This window comes from Cucumis melo, chromosome 1 (genome assembly GCF_025177605.1).
Source record: "Cucumis melo cultivar AY chromosome 1, USDA_Cmelo_AY_1.0, whole genome shotgun sequence".
NCBI lineage: Eukaryota > Viridiplantae > Streptophyta > Magnoliopsida > Cucurbitales > Cucurbitaceae > Cucumis > Cucumis melo.
This window is the reverse complement of record NC_066857.1, coordinates 37,313,839-37,337,017: the sequence shown is the minus strand read 5'-3', so window position 1 is coordinate 37,337,017 and position 23,179 is coordinate 37,313,839. Positions and strand designations below refer to the sequence as shown.

Below are 23,179 nucleotides of genomic sequence, written 5' to 3'. Positions count from 1 at the left end.
TGATATAGTTCCAAATATTAGAACAAGTGATGAGTTTTTTTTCTTCCCTTATTTTATTTTTTTAAAAAGTGAATATACTTGGATTATTTTAAGAATTAAAAAATAATTACAATAAGTTATAATCATATATTTTAAAAAAAATATAAATATAGTAAAGTTTCGAAATAGTTGCAAATATAACAATTTTATTCAAAATAATTAAATATATAGCAATAATTAAAAAAAAAACTGCAAATATTGTAAAATTTGTCAAAATCTATTACTATAGACCGTGTAGTAAATGTTGATTTATCACTACTAAACCATAAGAGTCTATCACTATCACCGATAAACTTTGCTATTTTTTAAAAATATTGCTACATATTTACCATACCACTGTGTTTGTAATCGTCCGTTAAAGAATAGATGTAAGGAAAGAGAGAGAGAAACGGAGTTAGAAATTGATCAAAACCCAACAAAAGTCCAGCTCACTCCACCTGTTTTCTTTTAACTCGATAAATCAAGTCCGTTCTCTTCACAAATCATCTAATTCTTCGCCGTCGAGTCAATCCCCACTTACCCATATATTTATCATTCCTCTCTCTCTCTCACTACATAAAAACAATTCAATACAATAATCCCCGCGCCCCTGGCTCCCCAGAGCTTTCTGCTTTCCCGCCATTACACTGTTCTTCCAAGTCCTCCAGTTCGTATCATCTTTCATTCGTTGCACCTTCAAATTCTACACTCCTCGAATCGCAGGTACTTGTTTTAATCAGTTATATGGAGTTGCTAAAGAAACGGAGGTTATGAAACTGCAGTGTTATTAGTTTTCGTTCTTGATATTTACTGATTATTTGTTGAAACGGATCGTACGTCTAGTTGCTGTTGCCGTGGAGGTTTTGGAGAATACCTGAGTTCGTTTAGTTGAAATCTTAAAATTTCTGCTCATTCTAATTGATTGATATTATTTTGTTGTTGCAGTTTCGCTCAGGAAATGACGATTCGTTTGATTTTGCTCCGTTCGCGGTTTTGCTTTTGTTTCTTCTTTGTCGCTGTTGCATTTTCTGGCGTGTAAGTTAGTATGCTATTGCGTCTTGTTTCCTTTCAAAGTCCCTTGATCTTCTGGTTGCTTAGGTTGTGTGTAGAGGGACTTAGTATTTGTCATTAACGTCGATAATCTTACCGTTTTCGTTTGATTAGAGAAAGAAGCAGAAGTTTACTTGGTATATATTGACCGTTTTCTTGCACCGTAAGATAGAATTCGTGTTAGATGATTTGGTTAATCGGACGTATATCTAATTGTTAACGATAGAAATTAAGAAAGAAAAGCATGGTTGGAAAATTAAAAGGCCTGGTTGAAAATTTCTGTTAGCTACAGATGATTCTATCGAGCAATTTTCGGAACTGATTTATTTATTACCTCTAAATTCAAGGACATTAAGTTCACTTAATTTCTTGTTGCGAGTATTAAAATTACGTTCTTCAAATCTCCTTATTATCAACTAGTTGGAGTGCACTACTTTACTGTATCAATTTACTCCGACCTTCCTTACTCCGACATTTCTACTCTTGCTAGTTTGATTACATTTAATTCTTGAAAATTAAGCTTATAAATGTTGCTTTTGCCTATTAAACATTACTAGATTTTGTCGACCCACTTTTGACTAATGTTTTAAAAACTTACAACCAAGATTTTAAAAATAAAAATATATTTTGAAAAACTTGTTTTTGTTTTTAGATTCGATTAAGAATTTACCTGTTTCGGTAAAAATAAATGAAAACTCTAATTATAAACTTGCAAAGATACAAGCATAAATTTAACAAACACGAAACCAAAAATATCATCGGTATTGCTGGGACTTACTTGTATGTTTTTTAAGATTTTTTTCTCTTTTATTTGGTAAATAATTTTAAAAATATTATTGCCGCGCTTTTAGGTTTGCAAGTAATGGAGGTATGAAAATGGAGAAAACTTTGGCTATGATTAAGCCAGATGGATTGCGTGGTAACTACACCGAAAGAATTAAAGGGGCCATTGTGGAGTCGGGGTTCAGGATTTTGGAGGAAAGAATAGTTGAATTGGATGAAGATAGAGCAAGTCGTTTTTATGCTGAACATTCGTCTAGAAGCTTTTTTCCTAACCTGGTCAAATACATGACAAGGTATGTGTCATCTTTGAAATGTTGCTAATTTCACATGTTCCGTGGTGCTGGTGTATCAGTACTGATATGAACTTTCCTGCGTCTTTGTTATTGCACTTTCATGCTTGCACGAGCTGCTTTCCTGTGCATTAATTTGCTAATAAGTGGTGGTTAGGCTCGTCACTTATGCAATTTATGCAGCTATCACAACACCATTTGCATGCACTCAAACAAATATTTGAAAGTGCTGTAACGCAAGACTACTAGACCATTTATCTTACTTTCCTTTGAAACCATTTCAGTTAAAGCATTAACAACATAGAGAAGTTCACGATATGCATCTCAAGCTTGTCAGATTTTTGTTATGTACTTCTCCTGGATAAGAATATGTACTTCTCCATCTTGAGCCATATCCTAACAGTTTAACTTAGTTGAAATATGGATTTATGAAATCTAATTGAATTATAATCTGAATTTTGCGGCCATTTGTAAAGGTTTCAAACAACCATGAGATCTCTCTAGAATTGTGCGGTTGTGTATTTAAGTTCTTGAACAATGGTGTGCTTCCTTTGTCTAACCCTGCTTATCAGTGGCCCAGTATGCATAATGGTTTTGGAGAAACAAAATGCAATCGCGGATTGGCGTGCTCTGATTGGGCCAACAGATTCAGTGAAGGCTAAGGCTACGCATCCTAATAGGTCATACGAGTTTTGATCTTTGTCTCTATATATACTGCTCCATACATTTGAGACATGATTCCGTACTGATGTCAAACTTGCTACCTGCTCATTTTGAGTTTTAATTATGGTCTCTTCCACGATTTCAGCATTAGGGCAATGTGTGGGTTGGACTCAGAGAAAAATTGTGTTCACGGTTCGGATTCTCTTCTATCAGCTCAAAGAGAAATCTCATTTTTCTTTGAAGAAGAAACTGGTAATATCTATTCCCTCTCTATATATAATGCATACTTCTATTTGTTTGTGCACGATCTACTTTCGTTTTCTATTAGTGCAATATTTTTTACTGTCACCTTTATAGTGTTCACACCATTTTGTTTTCTATATGAGAAAACCTACAGCTATTCGTCAATATCACAATCTTATAAATGAAGTAGAGTTTCCATTATTGATTGATATTGAAATAAATGTTGTACCTTTAGAATCAGGAGTTGTAAATTCTGTATAGGAGGAAGGGATTGGGGAAAAAACGAGAGGCTAGATTATCAAGGCACGTCGGTTTATATTATAATTTTTTTAATTATGTTTCTCATAGAAAATGACAGAAAATAATCCTCAAGGCACGTCTGTTTCTTGGTCCTCAAAAGAGTGTTTTCTTTTTTGCTACTGTACTTTTAACAGGTGAAATGGTTGGAAACCATGATGAATTATAATCATTAAGCTGTCCGTGTATAAGCATGACTAGGTCTTATTCACGACTCTTAATTTTGATTATTCTCAAATTCCAAAAGTGGACTGCTGCCAGCCCCCACCAAACTTTCATCTCAGACGTTGGCAAGCCGATACCTTGTACTGTGCACACCTCACACCTCGCACTCTCATTTGTATATTTGTGCGCCACCTGTGGATGTTACATGTATGGTCAGTGTCTGTATTAGAAATTCAGAACCGATTGTCAGCTTTATTATCTTCGCTTACTTTTAAGAAGGTTTTGTTTAGACTCGTACCTACTACCATTAGGAAAATAAAACCATTGGTTGGTGATGAAGGTCCGTGGATTCTTACGACCTTATTTAGACAAGATTTATTTTATAGGTTGTATAATTGTGTCGTTGAGTTCTAAGAGGGATTTGGTGGCTTCTTCAAAATTAAGTCTTGGTTCTATTTATTTGTTTTATGGTTTTAGTTAGACATGCCACAGCTGTGACTCTTCCTGTTTGCCTTGGCAACATACTTAGGCCTGTAAATGATGGACTGCAATGCTTTTCAATCGGTGAAAACTTCAATGTTTGTGTTTCACCAGTGATTGCTTCTGTTCAGTTCTCATCAATCCCATAATTTTCTTCCTTAAGATTGTTTAGCCCACAGTTCTCACCTTTGATTGTTCCTGTTCAGTTCTCAAATGATGAGTGTGTTTTCTCTACTACCTTTCTTTATTGCTTTCTTTCTCCTCTCTCTCTCTCTCTCTCTCTCTCTCTCTCTCTCTTTCTGTGCGTGTGTGTGTCTGACTTGTAAGAACTGCAAGTTTCATTCCTTGGATAATAATAGTGTTGGTCGTTCTGGTGGAAGATCATATTTAAGGATGGCAGTAATCAGATCAGTTGCAACAAGGTTCTTCAGGAACAAAAAAAAGAAAAGAAGAGGTTAATATTTAGAAAGGAATTGCAAGTGATCATAAGAATTAGTGACCTGTTTTAGAGAAAAACGTGTGGTTTCTTAGCCAATTAGCAGTTTCTACTGAGGATTGAAGTTGAAGGTAAATAGAGGTGGGTAGGTTTCTCGACAAACATCTCCAAGTTCGATTGATTTCTCAGACCTGTCTTCTAAACAAGTGTATGAGTTCCAAAAAAAATAAGTTTGCTTTAATCATATCGTACCCTTTTTTTGTACGTTTTTAAGTAACTTTTGTTTTTACTTGAAGACCTCGCTTTACAACCTTGGATACGTTCAATAGGATGTTATTGTGTCCTTGAGCTATTAACTTGAATACCTTGTTTTATGGCCTTTTAACTTGAGGATCAAAGAATGCCAAAAATTGATTCGATTTCTGCTGATTCACTCACTAAATTTATAAGATGAAAACAATGTCTAGATCTTCATAGATTTATTAATTTCAATGAAATAAAACTGTGTATAAAAACAAGTATATCAACGAACAAATTAGGCATTTCATAACTTTTGGTAAAATTCATAGATTTTAAAGAAAAAGCTCTAATGCTGTTTATATCTAGAATATTATCGATTCAACATCCCTATATATTTTATAATTCATTGAACGCATTAGAGAAGTATATTTTTTTATATAGTAATTGGAGCATAACCCGTCGGAGGGCTAAACTTACCTGTACTTTTTAAGTTTAGAGTTAAGATTGCAACTCTGATATATTTCTTTATATAATATTAGGAGCATAACTCGTCGGATGGCTAAACTTATTGTACTTTTTAAGTTTAGATTTAAGATTGCAACTCTAATCTAACTTTGAGTCGCTATTTTATCCATTATGATTCAACATTGATTGTTGAAGACTTTTAAAGCCTTATAATTGGTCTCCTAAATTTTTAAACAGTATGTTCCTCACGGAACAATAATTATGATGAAGATAAAAAAATAAATAAAGAAACCAATAGTTCTAAAAAATTAACCATCTTTATATCGAACTAAAAGTATAAAAGGAGAATAACTTTGGTCGAAAGTAATTTGAATTCGTAAAGTTTTGACCGAAGGTAGTTTAGAGGGGGAGACATAGAAGATAGCTTGAAACTCAGGGTTCTAAATACATTGAATCTTCACTTCACTTCACTTTGACTCTACACATAAAAATATTGTATAAATGTATACATGATCACTTGGAGGTCAAGCTATATGTTTCCATTCTATACACTTCGAGGCTGGCCATCTAGTCTGAATTGTGGTTTCTTTACTCTACCTCTGTGCTATTTACTTGCCCAAAAGATTGAAGGTAAGAAGTAAGGATACTTTAGTTTGCCTAACATATCTGACAATGACACGTATCAGATATTCAGGTACTCCAATACTTGTTGGACACGTATCAAACACTTGTTAGTGCAACATATGTGTTGGGCATACAAAACTTGTTAAGTAGACTAAAAAGACATATAGAACCATAGAAATAACCTTTGAGTGTGAAATCCATCGCACTAACTTTAAGCAAATGAATACATCAACCCAATTTATTTTGATCTTTTTTCCCTAGTTTAAATTTGATATATATTTTAAAAAATGCATATTTTACTAAATACATCCTTGTCGTGTCATGATCTAGAATTTCTTTTTTGTCAAAAATGGCATTTTGTAAGCTCCATGTTGTGTCATATTTGTGTCTTACATCTGTATCTGGGTTTATAAGGGAAAACTATCGTTAATAGTATGATGCCTTTTGGGGTGAAATCAAAAGCGAAGTCATGAGGACATATGCCTAGAATTAGCAATATCAAACCATTGTGGAGATACTTGAAGTTATGTGTCCTTAACACATTAGTACTGAAGTCATGCCCTTCAATGGGAGCCTTGGAAGATGTAGTCATGACACAGTATTTGTATGTGATTAAGCCTCCAGATGGACAGTGTGCTCAAGGCTTATTCGGATGGATGACTACTTCGTGGTTGAGTTAGTAGTGCGCTCAAGTGTAATTCAGATATCAGATGAATATTTAAAGGAAGAATCAATGTTTGGGTTAGAAATGCAATCAAAGTTCTAGACCGGTTAAATGAGGGGATAACATAATCTTATAAGGGGGGAGAAATTTTAAAATGGGTGGTCTATTTATTCTTGATGTCTTTAAATTTGGTTAAGGACTCTCGAGATGGTCTCTTAATCCACCCTAATCGATTGTTTCCAGCCAATGATGACGAATTTGTTTCAGTCGGGGGAAGGGAGAATAGTCGCTTGTTTCCAGTGATTTGGGGGCGATTATCCTAAGAGATAGAGGAGAAAGTAGCGAAGAAGGAAAAGATGTAAGAAACTCCATAATTATAAGAGATGTTACTTTAGATCTAAGATGCCAAAATAAACATAGCTTAAGGGTAATTTTGGCATTTCCAAAATTATGTGAGGCCTAGTATTATTTTTAATTAAGAGCAGTTTCAATTTATACTTGTAATGTTAGCGGATATAATACAATACAAAAGAATTCGTAAATATAACAAATTTTAGGTTCAATCCTCTGAATCTATTAGTGATAAACTATATTAGTGCTTTAGTTATACTTGTAATTTTTTTAATAGTTTTTATGAACTTAATTATTAGCCGTAAAATGCAATCTATTACAAATACCCATTTAATTAGTTTTCTCTATGGGGATTCTTGAGTGCCTTGTGATGAGTATGTAAAGGAGTAGGTTTCTGATTCAAAGTAAGTGATGGGATATCCATTTTGCCCCACAATGGACCTTAATATGTGATATATGGTGGTAAAAAGTACATTAAGAGTATGGGCCTTTGGGAGCCTTTCCGTTCCATTATTTTATCATCTGAAATAAAGTTTCCACACTTTCCTTTGATCCAGTGTAAACGGTGATGGGCCTATGCCATGGCATCATTTGTAGATGCAAAGCAAAAGTTATACATAGTGATACAAAGACGCCCTTTCAGTTTTCATCAAGGGGCATTGTGGATGCTTTTGCCCCAATTTTTAAGGTGATATTTGTGGATATCATAGCTAGAAGTTTCCATTTGATTAAAAGATCAGATTTAATGAAAAGCGAGCTAGTCAAACCATTGGATGATACAAGTCCACGCAATACCAAGTCTTAGTTTATGGTTGCCAACCGCAATATTTGCCTTCCAGAATTAGGAAGTCTAGCCATATCGTTTCTCTTTTTAGCTTGGGTTTCTAAACCCTAGACATCTACTAGATGCATGGCTCACATGGTTTCTTATCTTTCTTTTAAAATAAGCCATGTCTTGGTTGGAGTGATTCTTTTCTGACTTTCCCCCTTCATATTTTATTCCACTTTATGATTTTCTTTTCACCTCTTCCTTTTCCCTGCATCTCGAGGAACTTTTGTGGCATTAGACTAAAATGACGAACCTAGTGACGATTGTGATGTAAAGATATTTCACCTTCGGATATTTTTGTGCTAGTTTGGTCACGGTGTTCGTCATCTCAATTATCTTCTGTAGTTTTTGCTCACCCTTCCATTATGTTGAATCCATTGTAATATATCAATCCGACGTAGATTGATGTATACAATACTCATTGTCATTGCTAGGTATGTATATAAGACACCAATTTATCATTTAATGGATTAATAGTTTGATCGTGTCTCTTAATCGAACAACTTTGTGGTAACGCATTTATTAACCAAAGTTTATTTACTAAGATGAAAATTCAAAATATTGTTAAGATTACCAATTATACTATTTGACTGTTTATGGAGAATGATATTTGACTAAATTGGGTGGTTTAAATTAACTTAGATTGTGTATTTCCTTTTTAAAAAAAAATCTGCACGAAATACAAAGTCTTGAGGGTATTCTGCGCCCTTATGGCGACACGACATAACGTTTTAAACCAAGTATATAAAAACTAAGGAGTACAGTGATGAAGATTTTAAAGCCTCTTGGTTAGTAGAAGATATTATTGGTATTGGCAACGGTACTAATATATGGTGTTAAGAGGAAGAATTTGTGGCTGTAATGAATTCAAAAGGGTGGGTGTTATTTTCTCGTTCTGTTGAAAAGAACGTGGATAGATCCGAAAGCTGGCTTGGTTTGTGGTATCTTTGAAGGAGCAAAGGCTCCGAGGAAGGAATAAAGCTACAATTTTTCAACCCACCCGCGGTTGGTACGACTTAGGATTTTTATTCATTGTGTGATTAACTTTGTCGTGGGACGTGGCGGTTTCAATCTACCCACTTGCTGGGTGTTTCTAGGGGCTTCGATAGCGGTTTATTGTCGAAATTGAAAAAGAAAACTCCCTTTTGGAGTAAAATGAAATGCATAATGATGAGAGATTATGTCCAAACTGGACAACATTATATACCAAATTTTAAAGAATCGTTAATCGGTGCTAATAGCTTTAATGAGTTCTCTCTTGACTTGTTCCATGGAGAATGAAGGAAAATGTGGGCTAGGCTAGCATTTTGAGCAACTTATAATTTCCTTTTATTAAAATTATGAGGCATGAGAATCTTAGGTAGTCCTTTTCTTTTAACTTCATAGTTTTCTTTTTCTTATTACTCTGTTGAATTTGTAAAAAGGAGGAGAATTTAGGGTATACGCACTCATTTTGACGTTCATTAATTTTAGATCAAGTTGCAAATTTAGTCCTTGATAGGTTCTTGAGTTTTTTGAGTTTGTAGTCGGACTTTAAAGTGTTTATAATAGATCTAAATTACTATTTAGGGACCTTTTAGAGAGGAGATGAAGATTAAATTTGTAACTTAAATTGGTAATTTAATCTTAAGTTAGTGTATTAAAATAAACTAATCTAGATGTTTATGGAGTTAAATAAGATTTTCTTCCCACGTCAGTTAGGTTATTTATAGTAAGTTGGAGAATGTTGGTTGAAGATGAAGATACAACCAGCAACCAGCTCCCGTATGGACATGGACAATCACGATAAACCTGACATAACTAGTGTACTATATGCAATTCATTCTTTTTCGGTTGAATGGATGGAATGAATCAATAAAGATAACCCCACTTTCTAATTCTGAATATTGGACATTATTTATTCTGTTGTGTAGATCTATAAACAGTTCCTTCATGCTCTTATAGACTAGAGCCGGAGAATTTATAAGTAATTGGTTTGTGATATGTGAATGAATTTGGGGATATAGTGACTTAAGCAGCAAGTTCAGGGAAATAATGTACCTGGACAGATTGGTGCTTTATTTTCAAGTATACACCTAAAAGGATATCATGTTTCCTAAAACTCAACCATGCCAGACTGAGTACCAAAGCCTTTTTTTTCTTTTATTTCATATTTAACAACGATAGTTAAGTGGTTCGAAATGAGGGAATTGGAACGGAATTAAAAGTGAGAATGGATAAAAGATACGCATCCTTTTACTTGGTACAAGATTTGTAATATTAGGTATGAGAATATGATATTCCATGCCTCCTTAATACCCATAAATAATATTCATCCAAGATAGATGAGGTATTTTACGGCAGTTCTCCTCTTTTAACACATCTCTTTATATATTTTTTATATACTATTTTCCTCTCAAGCTTTTGGATTGTGCATTGGGTATAAGCACAGTAAGAAACTTTATGCCTTTACTTCACGGTAGGAGTGAGTAAAATTGACCGAAAAACCGAACAGAAGGAGGTCGGTTGGTATTAGTTTGGAAAAATCTAAAAACGACAACTTTTTTAAAAATTTCAAAAACATAAACCGATCGACCAACCAATGGTTAATTTATACTCTTCATGGTCTGAATATGTGTTGGTTTGACCAGAAGTTTGGTTGGAAAATTGTCTTTGACCGACCAGTGCATACTCCTACTTCATAATTTGAAGGTGATTGGATTATATAAACTTTAGGAGCATGTGTGGACATGTAATATTTACACACTACAGAGGAACATGTTGACATGGTTGGTCAGTAGTATTCTGTCAAATTCCATTACTTGGGTTGGTTTCTTTGATTTTAGGTTGAAAAATAATTCTCATCTGATATGATATTCTAGAGTTTGTTAAATTTTAGTTATTGTATTAGTATTAAATCTTGAATATAGTCTAAGTTATTCTGGGTCAAAATTGGTTTAATAATAACAATAATAATTTCCGGTAAGAAAAATACACATGGATTAGAGTTGAAAATTTTTCATCACTCTTCGCTCCTTTTAAAATCTTGGAAACATATATGTTGTCTTGAATAGAACTTATCAATAGTATTATTATATGAAATTTGATAAAAAATTAAGGTATGACAAATATCAATTTTAAGATGTATTAAAAATACAAGAGCGAAACGGAATGAGACTCAAAATACATGGACCACAGCACTATTTTAACTATCTCAAGAAATTAGGTTTAGTAGAATTATCTTTTTTAATACATATATCTTAAAAATTATTATCCTTGATAATTGTTATATAGGAATGGATTGTAATGACACCATGGAAATGAACATGGCTCAATTGATATAGTGATTGTATTATTAAACTCAAAATTAGAGGTAGAATATATATGTGAAACTCCTCGTATCGAATAACTTAAGTAATGTTTAAATTTGTGAAAACATGTATATTAGGGAAGATTGACATAGGACAAGATATTTGTGAAGAGTAATTAACTAGGAGATCATGAGTTTTATTCATGGTAGCCACGTATCTAAGAATGTAGTAGGATTTGATAGGTTGTGTTGTAAAATTAGTTGAGAGGTGGGTAAGCTGACACTAATGGATATGAAAAAAAATAGGAAAAATTGGAGAATAATTTCAATAAATTATTCATCAAAGAAAAATTAGAATTTTAAAGTAGGGGAGTTTCAAAACTCTCTCCCAAGTTCTCAAATCAGCATGAAATTTATACTCTCTCCATAAAAGTTTGTTTTTTGTTTTTTGTTTTGTTTTTTTTTTCTTACTATGTAATAGAAAATTGAGATGGGCATATCTTTTTTTAACTAACAAATATTTACAAGCTACACAGGTGATGTTTTTATTTCATAAATGTGATATATTAAAATGCTTTATTTTTTAATAGATTTATGTATTTTAGGGAAGTGGTTAATTTGAGATATTTTTTAATATAGTAAAATATACTAAAATATTTAGGACGTAAAATTTTGAATTCTATCTAGATTTCTATTTAATGTCTATCAATAAAAACATATCGACAATAATTAATGTCCATCATTGATAAAATCTGAAAGTTTAAGATATGTTATAAATATTTTATTAAATTTTTAATTTTTAATAATTCTTCATTAATTAATTAAATAAAAATAGGTAAAGATAATAATTGATTGAAAGTTGTAAAATAGAATTAGAAAAGGTAAAATAAAATAAAATATAAAAGATGCATTCTTCAAGATGAATCCTACTTCGAGGAATTTCTTTGGCTCGAAGTTTTTGGTAATTTCCATATGAGGAAGTCTTAACTTGGTACAATTTGTAGAAAAATTTGCTATAAGTGATCTTTCACGAGATAAGAAGATGGACTGATTAGGATTTCTTAGTAAAATGGCGAAGAATGTAATATTATCAATTTCTTGGAAAAGGATGCCCAACGTCTTCGAATTTCGATTGGGTGAATATTTTATAAACTAGTGCGATTTTGTTTTTAATTTTTTAAGCTAAAGTTAATTAGAACTAAGTTTTTTAATTTGTGAAACTAATTTCTTTTACTGGATCTTGTTAGCCTTTAACCGTAGCATATCACGGCTCAAATCCAAAAGTCTCCAAATATGAGATTCAATTTGCACTTCTTTTTTTGGTTTAAATAAATCATTTTATTATTATACTTTGTTATCTAGTCAATTTTAATGCTTATGACTTTATACTTTTCTTTTTCTTTTTAGAATTGTTTGAGTGTACCTTTTTATTTTTTATTTTTTACTTTTAATGTGTGTGGGAATTAATTTTTGAAACTATCCTGTGATAACTTTTTTGGTTTTTTTATTTCTTTAAAATTAAACATACTTTCTATTGTATTTTATTCATTTTCATTTATATCTAGTACAATCATTTTTTATTGAATTTCAAAAACAAAATTTTCGTTTTTATGGATAATAAAAAAATAAAACTATTTACAAAATATAACAAAAACCTAAAATGAACAATAAAAAATTGATTAATTTTGCTATATTTTGTAAATAGTTTTCATTTTTTTTTGCTAGTTTTGAAAATGTCTAAAAAAAAATTGTTTCAAAATTTGCCTTGATTCTTTCAAATTTCAATGGTTTGATTATTATTATTTTTAATGTAACATTTAAGATGGAAAATTAAATTTCCAATCTCTTCTCGAGGATGTACCCTAAACAAGTTTAATTGTAAAGTTTTTTTTTTTCTCTCTTTTTTGAATTCAACAAATGTAGAATGAGAGATATACTAAATAGTGCAACTATAAAGTTCTTTCATCTCCTTTAGTTCAACAGCGGATTGGAGAATTGAACTTTGAAACTCTAGTCAAGAAAATATGTTTAAATTAGCTTAACTGTTCTTTTATGCTAAAACATAATTTGATGACTTTTCTGAGTGAGAAGGAGTTCTTTTATGTCCTTGGTCTTGTAATAAGGTGGCTCATAATATTGTTAGCTCATGCTTTTTCCATTGTCTCGTCTGATTCTTGGACTGATTTTTTTTCCGCTTGGGTTGTTGACCTTATTAAGAGTGGTGTTGTGGATGCTTGTGTTAATGAATATTTTCTTTATTAAAGAAAAGTATACTTTATGCAAAAAGAGTAATATATTGATTGTTCTTTGTGTGTGTTATTTTAATTTTCTTGTAAATTTATAAATAGTGTTGTACGTATTAGCATTTTTTTTAACATTGTTAGAAAAAGTTTTCTCATAAACTTGTTCATGACCATCATAAAGTAGACAAGGAGTATTAAGTTTATACAATTAAGATGAACTTCTTAATTCGGTCAAAGATATATTTTTTAATCTTTTAGAAAGGAAGCCAGAGGAGTTAAAATGAAAAGCAATGTGAAGTGTTTAATCAATAATTTTGCAATCTTTTACTCACTAAAATTGCTAAGCAAGGTAGTTTGATTTGCGTAGGTGATAATTGATAATTGTTTTTGTATGTTTTTTTAGTACAACAGTTGTGAGGATGGAAATCGAACCTACCATCTCCAAGATGGAAAGTCATATCAATTATCGTTAAGTTAAGCTCGCTTCGACTTTGATTTTGATAATTGATTTTGTATGTTGAGATACTAATTTAGTAGTACTTTTATTATTATTGTATTAATGTCATCATGGAAAAAAGCTTCCCACTACTACTGTAGGAATAGGTAAAAAACAAATGTAAAAAATCAAAGAAGCAATAAAACCGAAAACACACATTCATAAAAAACTCCCAACCATGGAAAAAACCGTAAACTAGAAAATTTCCGCTCTGTAAAAAATTATTGGAATGATAAATCTCTTCTTGATTCCAATTACAAAGAAAACATTCTCTCAAAGCATTATACAGCCACAATTAGAGTTTGTATATTAAACTTAAAGTGCTTCAAGTTAGGATGATTTGAAATTAAAAGCATGAGCTCCTTTCATAGGATGATTTGAAATTAAAAGCATGAGCTCCTTTCATATTGTTTGGAGCTTGTTGCTTTCTTGAATTTTTTTTATATGATATAATTACTTTCCTAATATTTATCATATTATACAAGATATGATAAATTTGATAGAATAATGGTCCCGTAAACCATCTAAGAACTATTTATAGTTTAAAAACCATATCTAAAGGAGAAAGATTTGGATGTTAGTTGTGGTTGTAGTCATTTTTTGCAATTCATCTATGTGGCCCAAACGAATGACGAGACAAAAAGTTATTAGTTCGAATCTCTATTCTCACCTAGGTGTGAAATTCTAGAAATAAAAAGAAGAACACACTACAGTAAAATTCTTATTGTTTCTTTTGTTTTTTTGAGAATTCACAAAAACTGCATCGTTGGATTTATTTTATCATTGGTTAGTAACTCAGTGAAACAATAACCCTGAATATTGAATGCCCACCTCGTGTAATTCTAATTACCATTAGATTAAAGATGTATGGGGATCGACTCCACCTTTTCTACTTAGCAGTTGTCTTAGGATTTGCATCTCAAGATCTGACGGACAAAATATTGACACGGTCTGTTGTATAGAGGATGTTCCAGAATTGAACCCGCAGAATCCTCCTTTTGTAGTCTTATTAAATTACAGGAATTAAAGTATTCAATTTTCTAGAGAATGTTTTTCATGCTAGTGGTGTATGTGCATTTAAGCTGTATAAGAGGAAGAATCAGCATTAACTTTCAGGAGTGGAGGATATTGAGTGGGAACTGATCAGAGAGCTCTGTTTGGGAACTTGAACCAATACTAACTTGCTGTAACTGAGCAAGCTTCATCATCAAACTTGCCAAATTTCTACACTTAATTTTGATCATCCCAATACTCGCCATTGGCTTTTAAGATCTGGTTCTCAACTTCTCAGTTTTGTTGATAACCCCATAATCTTTCTTCTTCACTACCCTCTTCAAATTTTTTTCTTGGCAGCTTCAAGTTTTATCGGTTGTTGAAGATGAAGGTGAGCTTGTTTTACTTAATTGGTTGTGCACTTGTTCTGGTTTGGCGTTCATCTTGTACAGTTTGATGGAAATTCGATTTTCTTTCTTTCGTCTATTCAATGCAGTTCTTCAGCTGGATGCAGACTAAACTAAATGGCAAACAAGAGAAGAAAATCCCAGATACTATCTCTACTTCTCGTAAGCTTTCTCTATTTTTCTGTTTCCCTTCATAAGATAGAATATGTTAGATAATATAACATTAAATTTGTCTCCAAACTCAAGAAAAAATAATCCAAGAGGTCCTGTGTATGTTATTTGGATGATATATAATTAAAAGATTTATAATCTTAAATCTTATTTCATGATCAAGCAGAGGTTGTATTTGTATAGATTAATTGCTTTAGGGTCTAAACTAGATATCAGGTTGGTGATTAGGGACAATGTTGTTGAAATTAGATTCAGTGAAATGGTTTTGGTTGGATCCGAAATTTAGTTAGCTGGATCAAGATCCCAATGCAAACGAGGACATGAATCAAAAGGTAACCTGAACCACCAACCTGAAAACTTGGGTCCATGTGCCTTGTTGGCTTGTTCCCTCGACCCTTTAAAATAAATATTAAACATACAAAATTTATAATTGTTTTACTTTTACATTCCCTATTTTGTCCACTTTCATTGGTAGTTTGGGAGTGCAAATCAACCACTTAGTCAGATCCAAGAACACCGAATATATTTTATACATTCTTAGTTCTTTTATATTTAATATCACATCTAGGACGAGGAAGATACTTGTCACTTCACTGTTTATAAATTGAATATGTTCTTTCTCCCAACTTTGCAGACCATAAAAAACAAGAGTCTCGTGAAGAGTTTAGCGATTGGCCTCATGGGTTGCTTGCAATTGGAACATTTGGCAACAATGAGATTAAAGATGATTCTGAGAGACGAGATATAGAAGAGGAGAATCCATCTTCTTCAGAAGAGATAGTAGATTTCTCTCCTGAAGAAGTTGGTAAACTACAGAAAGAGTTGACAAAGCTTTTATCTCGAAAACCGAATGCCGAAAAACAGGTTGCTGATCTTCCATTGGATAGATTTCTCAACTGTCCCTCAAGCTTGGAGGTTGACAGGAGAATCAGCAATCCACTTTCTAGTGATTCAGATGATAAAGATGAAGATATTGAAAGGACCATTAGTCTTATCATTGGTAAATGCAAGGACATTTGCGCCGATAGTAAAAAGAAAGCGATCGGAAAGAAATCGATCTCCTTTCTCCTCAAAAAATTGTTTGTTTGTAGAACTGGCTTCACTCCTATGCCACCACCAAGCTTGAGAGAAACTCTACAAGAATCCAGAATGGAAAAGGTAAATACATAGATACAAAAACAAAAGCAAAAAATAGATTTTTGTGCATATTCATTATTAAATCCTAAAGGTCAAGTCAAGATTTGAATCTGATTATCTTTCCATTTTACAACGACAGCTTTTAAGAACAATTCTTCAAAAGAAAATCTCCCCACAAAACGCCTCTAGATCTTCATCATTGAAGCGGTACATAGAGGAAAAACAATCAGCAAAAAACAGAAATGATGAAGAAGAAGACCAGAAAAAACATGCCAAAGATGGATCCAAATGGGTCAAGACTGATTCTGAGTGTAAGTTCTTAACTTTTTTTGAAACCGCATAAATCCATTTACAAATTTCAACTTTCTAACGATCCTTTTCTTTTTTACAATTACAGATATTGTTCTTGAGATATAATTCCCTCTCCTTTTACAATCAATCTCCCATCTAACTGACTTGAAGAAGGTAAACACCTAAACCACTTCACTTCCCCACTTTTACTTCTTTTTCTTTTTCATATGTTTATCATTTTACACATCAATGGCTGATCTTCAAATTTTTCATTGTCTTTTGTAGATTTCCAATCTCCACCCTTTGTTTTGAAATGGATCGAACGCTTGAGGTGTTGTTCATCACATCAAAGAAAAACAAAAGAACTACACATCTTAATTTTGACGATGCTTTACTCTCCTTTTCATTTTTTCATGGTTGTATGTTTATGAAAACCAATGCAACTCATGTTATGAAACATCGTCAAAAAGTGATTTTGTGTTATGAACAGAGGACTTCCCATTTTTCACTTTTGTGTTATGAACATAGGACTTCCCATTTTTCACTTTTACTTTTACTTCATAATTCTTCTTCAATGTTGTTGGGGTCTCTCTCTCTCTGTACCATATTTGAGCCAAAATGACATTTTGTATTGTTATAATTGTTGTTGATTTTGGATCTCCATCTTCATTGTTTTATATGTTAAGTAGTTTGATGTAAATTAGACTGTGGGGGTGAAAATTCATACAATAATATTCCCTTTTTTCTCAAGTTCTACCATTATATATATATAGATAGATTGAAATCTATGTCTTATCTACAAACAATTATTACAATATATCACTCGATTCATATTGTCTTATAACTTAAAATTTAAGTACATCTATATAACTTAATATATTAAATTGACAACGTATTTAAGTATATTTACGAGAGCATGTAATTTGGAAATTTTGTGTATAGTTATAACTCATAAGTTTAATTTGGTGTTTCAAACAACAAATAACTCTTTGGTTTAGTTTCTACAAAATTATATCAAAATTTAAAGAAATGTCTTAAGATCTAAAATCTAAGTATAATTAGGACATTACTTATTCAAAATTGTGAAAATTAAAAGAATGCTAAAAGGTTAGGTTAGGTCAAATTAGTTTTTAACTTATTAATCATTAAGTAGAGAATTACTATTCTAAAAAGAAATAAATAAATAAATTACTGCATAAAAAAATAGAGAAGTAACAGTATATTTATGTTTTGGAAATTACAAACAAAAGAAAACTATAAATTTTAATATTTAAATTAAAGTTTCTATATATATATATGTATATTTTTTTTCGCAATTTCTTTATAATTATAAACCAAACTTTGTATCCCCATTGTTATTAAATTTTACCCTCAAAATTATCTCCCAAATTCTCAACTAAAATTGTGATAAAAATAAATAAATAAATAATAAAGGCCTATGAGATTAATCTAAAGTTGTGAAGTACAAACTGAAGAACCAAAAACCGGACCAACACATAGCTGCTGGAGAGCTTCAATCTGACGAAGCCCTAACTCTTTTTCTTTTTGGTTTCCCTTTGGATTTTCTGTTCAATTTCATCTTCACTTTCACGGTAGGAATTGAATTGGGATCTAAGCGCTTCCTTATCCTTTTCGATTCGTTTTGCTTCGTGTTTGCATTTTCTGTTTTTAATCATAATCAGACCGGAAAGTGCGTCCCTTGAATCGTCGTTTGTTCCCAGTTCCGAGGAACTTTCTGGATCGTGAAAATAGTTTTTTTAGGAAAATTTTCAAAGGATTTTGCTTGAGGATTGGCTGGGAATCTAAACAGCCAATGCTATTAGTTTCGTGTCGAGTTGAAATTAAAAATCGGTGATTTTTTTATATACCGGAAAAGTGTTGGTGTTCATCGATGTCTTGGGCAAGCGCGGAAGATATCTACCTTTCAACTTCTCTTGCCAATTACCTTGACAGTATGTTTTCTTCTCTTTCAATGTCTTCAGTTTTGTTTATCAGATATAACAGAAATTTAGAAAAAAAGAAAACAGTGCTCGTTTTCCTACTTTTTTAAGTTTGGTGCAACTGGATTTGTGTAATGTGATGTTTGGCTCTTGATAGTCAATGGGGTTTCTTAACAAATTGTCCTGTATTGCAACTTATTGATTGTGAATGCTGTCTGACTTGATTATTGTTTTTCAAATGTAATGTTGTAACCTTGCGGTGACATTGCTGGTTAGCATAATAGGGGTTTATAGACTGATTGTCATTTATATGAAATTGGGAAGTATTAACTGTTATATTTACATTTATATTTAACCAATAATTTTGAGAGCACTATTAAAGTGAATAGCTTTGTGATTACCTTGATTGGAGGCATGTCCAACATGCCACCAAATGCAATGCAGTCTTGCTTGAAATACTCGAATAAGGATCAAATTTTCTATTCTAACTTCTAAGGGAACGTTGTAATTTGTTGCAAAGATTTGAATCTAAGTGCACTCTGAAGAGAATTTAGCACAAAGATGTTTATTTGATGAGTATCTTTGATTCCCTCTTCCTTTCCAGAAATAATGGATAAGAAGGTACATCTCTGTGATATTGTACTTAAAGAAATAGGAAAATTAGCTTTTTTGCCAATGTATAGAAGACACGAGCGAGGTCGGACTCTATGAAAGAGCTTTCCATGGTCAACTGTTGGCATAGGTGACTTGTCTCTTCACCTTGCCAATCGCCAGATGCAATTATCTAGCTCTGTCTTGAAATCATCCTTTAAACTTTGATTTGACATGAGCAAATGAGAGAACTGTAGGGGATAGAAGATAAGCTACCCTTACTCTGTGGATAATATATAAATAAAGAGCTAGTGTAACAATCAACATTGCTCTTCCCTATACCAAATGCTGAAAGGGTGTTTTACTCTACCTTTTAAAGGGTTGTTTTGGTGTAGAGTTCTGTAAAAGAATTGAAACCGGAATAAGAGATTTCTATAGTTCATCTAACATTCCACCAATTGTATGTTTGGAGAAAATCAGAAAACCATACTATGTAGAGATTTCAGAATGAACTATATAGACAAGGATTGAGAAATCCAATGTTGCTACTCATGGCATGATGATTTAGGAATTTCAGCATCCTAGATATAGTTGCAATTATTTAGTTAAATCATGTATCTATATTTTGTTTACTTACATTTTTTGAATTACTGATCTAATGATAATTTCAATCTATAGAGAAGGTTCTTGTACTACTTCGAGATGGGCGGAAGCTATTAGGGATACTCCGTTCATTTGATCAATTTGGTATAGTTCTTCCTGAAATTTTATATGCTTTTATATTTCATCGTGCAAACATTCACCCGAAGCTTGGAGAACTAATTAATTTTTTCTTCAGCTAATGCTGTTCTTGAAGGGTCATGTGAAAGGGTGATCGTTGGTGACCTTTACAGCGATATTCCTTTAGGTCTCTATGTAATTCGAGGGGAAAACGTTGTTTTACTTGGCGAGCTGGTAGGAGAAATCTTAGATTTTCTTGGTTTCCTTTATTATTTGATTTCCATCCATTCAACCACCTCCCACTTAATTTTTATTCTTCGGGACTTGATAGGATTTGGAGAAGGAGGAGCTCCCTCCACACATGACTCATGTCTCTGCTGTGGAGATTAAAAGGGTAAGTGATGTTTGGCTCCTTCATTTCCTTAAAATCTTTCTCTCGACTCTTCCGTTGGCTTTACATCAATGGAAAACATATATCATATTTGCTTTGCAATTAGTCTTTTGTGGCTTGGTGATGTTTGTAAAATTTCTTGGTATTTACGAACTAAAATCTATCATTACAGGCTCAAAAAGCAGAGAGAGAAGCTACAGATCTTAAAGGCACAATTAGGAAAAGATTGGAATTCCTTGATCTGGATTGATAGTTGTTTCAAAATCTTGGATTTGTTAGCTTTCTTGTTTGCAAGTTCCTCCTCTTTAGCCGCTTACTCATTTGCCCAGTAGTAATCCATCTGCTCTCATATTGGTTTGTGTATGAACAATTCAAAGTCTATTTTTTTGGCCACTAGAATCTTAAGTTCTTAACATTGTGTTGTTGACCTTCGATTTCTCGTGTAATACTTTATTCGATAAATAAAAACTCTTTCCTCTTAATTCCCTACCCAACACATCGTGATCTCTTCTCTCGTTTCATTAAATCAATGAAAAGTTTCTTATCTATGTAATACACGTTACGATCCCTTTTTAACTCTTAGCCAAGTTGGGAACTTAAGAAGCATAAGGCATTAGGGGCAGCACCATTGGCAAGGTCACACCTGCGTTGACATTGCTCGGTTTGAGTGAGTTTAATAAGAAATATCTTTGATGTCTATTAAATTTAGGTCCTGTGAGAGCATGACAGACTTTTGAGTGACCTTTTTTTTAGTTCTATTGCATATAGGGTGTAGTTTTATGACAATGGAGGATATTTAACTTTATGTTTATAGGTATAGATTACTAAATAAATCTTTTAAAGTTTGGAGTTAAAATTTATTGGAGCCGTTTGAGTTAAAGATTATCTCGGACTATAATAACCACCTCGATACAGTAAACACTATTTAAAAACTCTAAATTTGCTATGGTATTTAATATTTGTTACGCTTTTTATTATTTGACATTCTATCATTTTTTATTTTTTATAATAAAAAACTAAAATAATAATGCACCCCAAATACAAAACTGTAATAACTCGTTTCTAAATAAGAGAATAAAAGTCAACGTAACTCGTTTCTAAATAAGAGAATAAAAGTCAACGTTAATAATAATAACAACAATAATAATTTACTTGTTTCTTAATAAAGATAAGATTGTTTTAAAACTATAAGTTGAACATACCAGACTATTTAGTTTTTGGAATTTGTTTTTGATTTCTCATAGCTGTTTTTTCATCTATTTTTAGATATTTAATTTCTTTTTCCATACTAAAACAAAAACAAATGCTTTTATATTTACGTTGAGGAACTTTTGTAAATATAACAAAACATCAAACTATTCACGGAAGTGTATAAAGTTAGTCATTTTTTAAATATTTCAAGTTAATTTTTCTTTTCTTTTTCACGATTCATCTTCCTCTTGCGATTTTGTCTGTAATTTTTTTACATCTTCTTTCTTATTTTTCAATTCTTTATTTACGGCGTTTAATCTTTTCATCGTTTTTCTTCTTTTCCCTTTTTCGTTGCAATTTCTTTCCATCGTCTTTCTTCATTTATTTACGTTGTGTACAAAAAAATAGCAAAATCTAAAAGATCGTGTATACAAAATCTTGAAAAAAAAAAGATAGTTGCAAATATAGCAATTATATTCAAAATAATGAAGTATATAGCAATATTTTTTTAAAAAAATTGCAAATATAGCAAAATCTATCAAAATCTGTCAAAATCTATCACTGATAGACCATGTAACAAATGTTGGTCTATCACTGATAAACCTTAAGAGTCTATGAATGATAGAACTCTATCACTGATAGACTTTGTTATATTTGCAAAATTTTAAAAATATTGCTACTTATTTAATAGTTATTCTAAAAATTGCCACACACTATAATTATCCAAAAAACAAAACATTTAGATTACAGTAGTCAAATGTAAACTATCGGGTAAAAAAGTAAACAATTATGTGTATAAAAAAATCTCGAAAAAAAAATCACTTAGATTGGAGTAGCCAAATGTAAACGATCATGTAAAAAAATAAAAAATAAAAGATTGTGTATAAAGAATCTTGAAAAAAAATCATTTAGATTAGATGTCAACGATCATCTAAAAAAATTAAACGACGGAATTGAGAAGATAATTGTAGGCATATGTAAACGATTGTGTCATATCTAAATAATCGCGAACAATAACTAAATCTAAACGATCGCAAATATATTACGACGCGTTGTTGACTGGATATTTTTTATATTTTATACCGTGGGCATCTGTGTTTTTTCTATTTTTGGAATTGGTCTGTAAAGTCTAAATATTTCCCCCTTTTATATTTTTTTAAAGACAAAAAAAAATACCCAATAATAATAAGTACCTAATTAAGTCTATTCTTTTTATTAAAAAATTCCATAGCATTAACATAATCTTATATGTTTATATATATATATATATATATATATATATATATATATATATATATACATATATATATAAAGCTTAATCCAATGTTGGATTTTTTTTCTCTCGAGGTGAATTGAAAAAATACACAATTAACTTTTTAGTGTTCTATTTCCTTTTATATTCGACAAATAGTTTTAAATTTTCACATTTTATTTCACAAATTACACCATCATAATTATTATCTTTTTAGTTCAAATTTTTTTTAAGTTTCACACTTTTCTGGAAATTGGAATCATCCGAAAATAGAACGACAAGAATAAATCTCTATTATTTTTCTTTCGAGAAAAATGAGGATAAGAATTAAATTATTCAACTTTACAATGTCTCATTTAATCAAAAGAAAGAAACTTCTTATAGTAATTTGGCAGATTCCCAATTTAATCATTATTTATTGTCACACACCGACAACGAAACTAACAAATTCCTTACTAAATCCAACGGC

The 23,179-nt window shown here is 31.6% G+C and overlaps 3 protein-coding genes across 8 annotated transcripts; all 3 read left to right on the top strand.

Moving 5' to 3' along the window:
* The first annotated feature begins 469 nt into the window (after positions 1-469).
* Positions 470-13,676, top strand: LOC103500680 (probable nucleoside diphosphate kinase 5). 6 transcript variants are annotated; one of them, XM_051091643.1, is made up of 7 exons: positions 521-741; positions 964-1,053; positions 1,920-2,144; positions 2,714-2,821; positions 2,950-3,056; positions 3,283-3,350; positions 3,482-4,151. In XM_051091643.1, exons 2-6 carry the CDS (start codon positions 977-979, stop codon positions 3,306-3,308), a joined length of 543 nt encoding a protein of 180 aa, XP_050947600.1. In that variant the 5' UTR covers positions 521-741; positions 964-976; the 3' UTR covers positions 3,309-3,350; positions 3,482-4,151. The 6 variants fall into 6 exon arrangements, 5 of the variants coding, with proteins under 5 accessions (XP_008462283.1, XP_050947592.1, XP_050947600.1 ...); XM_008464061.3 differs by lacking the exon at positions 3,283-3,350 and having other exon boundaries at positions 470-741; XR_007824816.1 differs by having other exon boundaries at positions 520-741; positions 2,950-3,350.
* A 339-nt stretch (positions 13,677-14,015) lies between these two features.
* On the top strand, positions 14,016-17,169 carry LOC103500678 (protein DEEPER ROOTING 1). Its single transcript, XM_008464059.3, has 6 exons — positions 14,016-15,010; positions 15,116-15,188; positions 15,832-16,355; positions 16,474-16,645; positions 16,732-16,799; positions 16,911-17,169. Exons 1-5 carry the CDS (start codon positions 15,005-15,007, stop codon positions 16,749-16,751), a joined length of 795 nt encoding a protein of 264 aa, XP_008462281.1. The 5' UTR covers positions 14,016-15,004; the 3' UTR covers positions 16,752-16,799; positions 16,911-17,169.
* An 822-nt stretch (positions 17,170-17,991) lies between these two features.
* On the top strand, positions 17,992-20,749 carry LOC103500677 (sm-like protein LSM1B). The gene is made up of 5 exons (XM_008464058.3): positions 17,992-18,577; positions 19,835-19,903; positions 19,995-20,110; positions 20,208-20,270; positions 20,440-20,749. The coding sequence occupies exons 1-5, from the start codon at positions 18,517-18,519 to the stop codon at positions 20,515-20,517; spliced, it is 387 nt and encodes a 128-aa protein (XP_008462280.1). The 5' UTR covers positions 17,992-18,516; the 3' UTR covers positions 20,518-20,749.
* Positions 20,750-23,179: the final 2,430 nt, after the last annotated feature.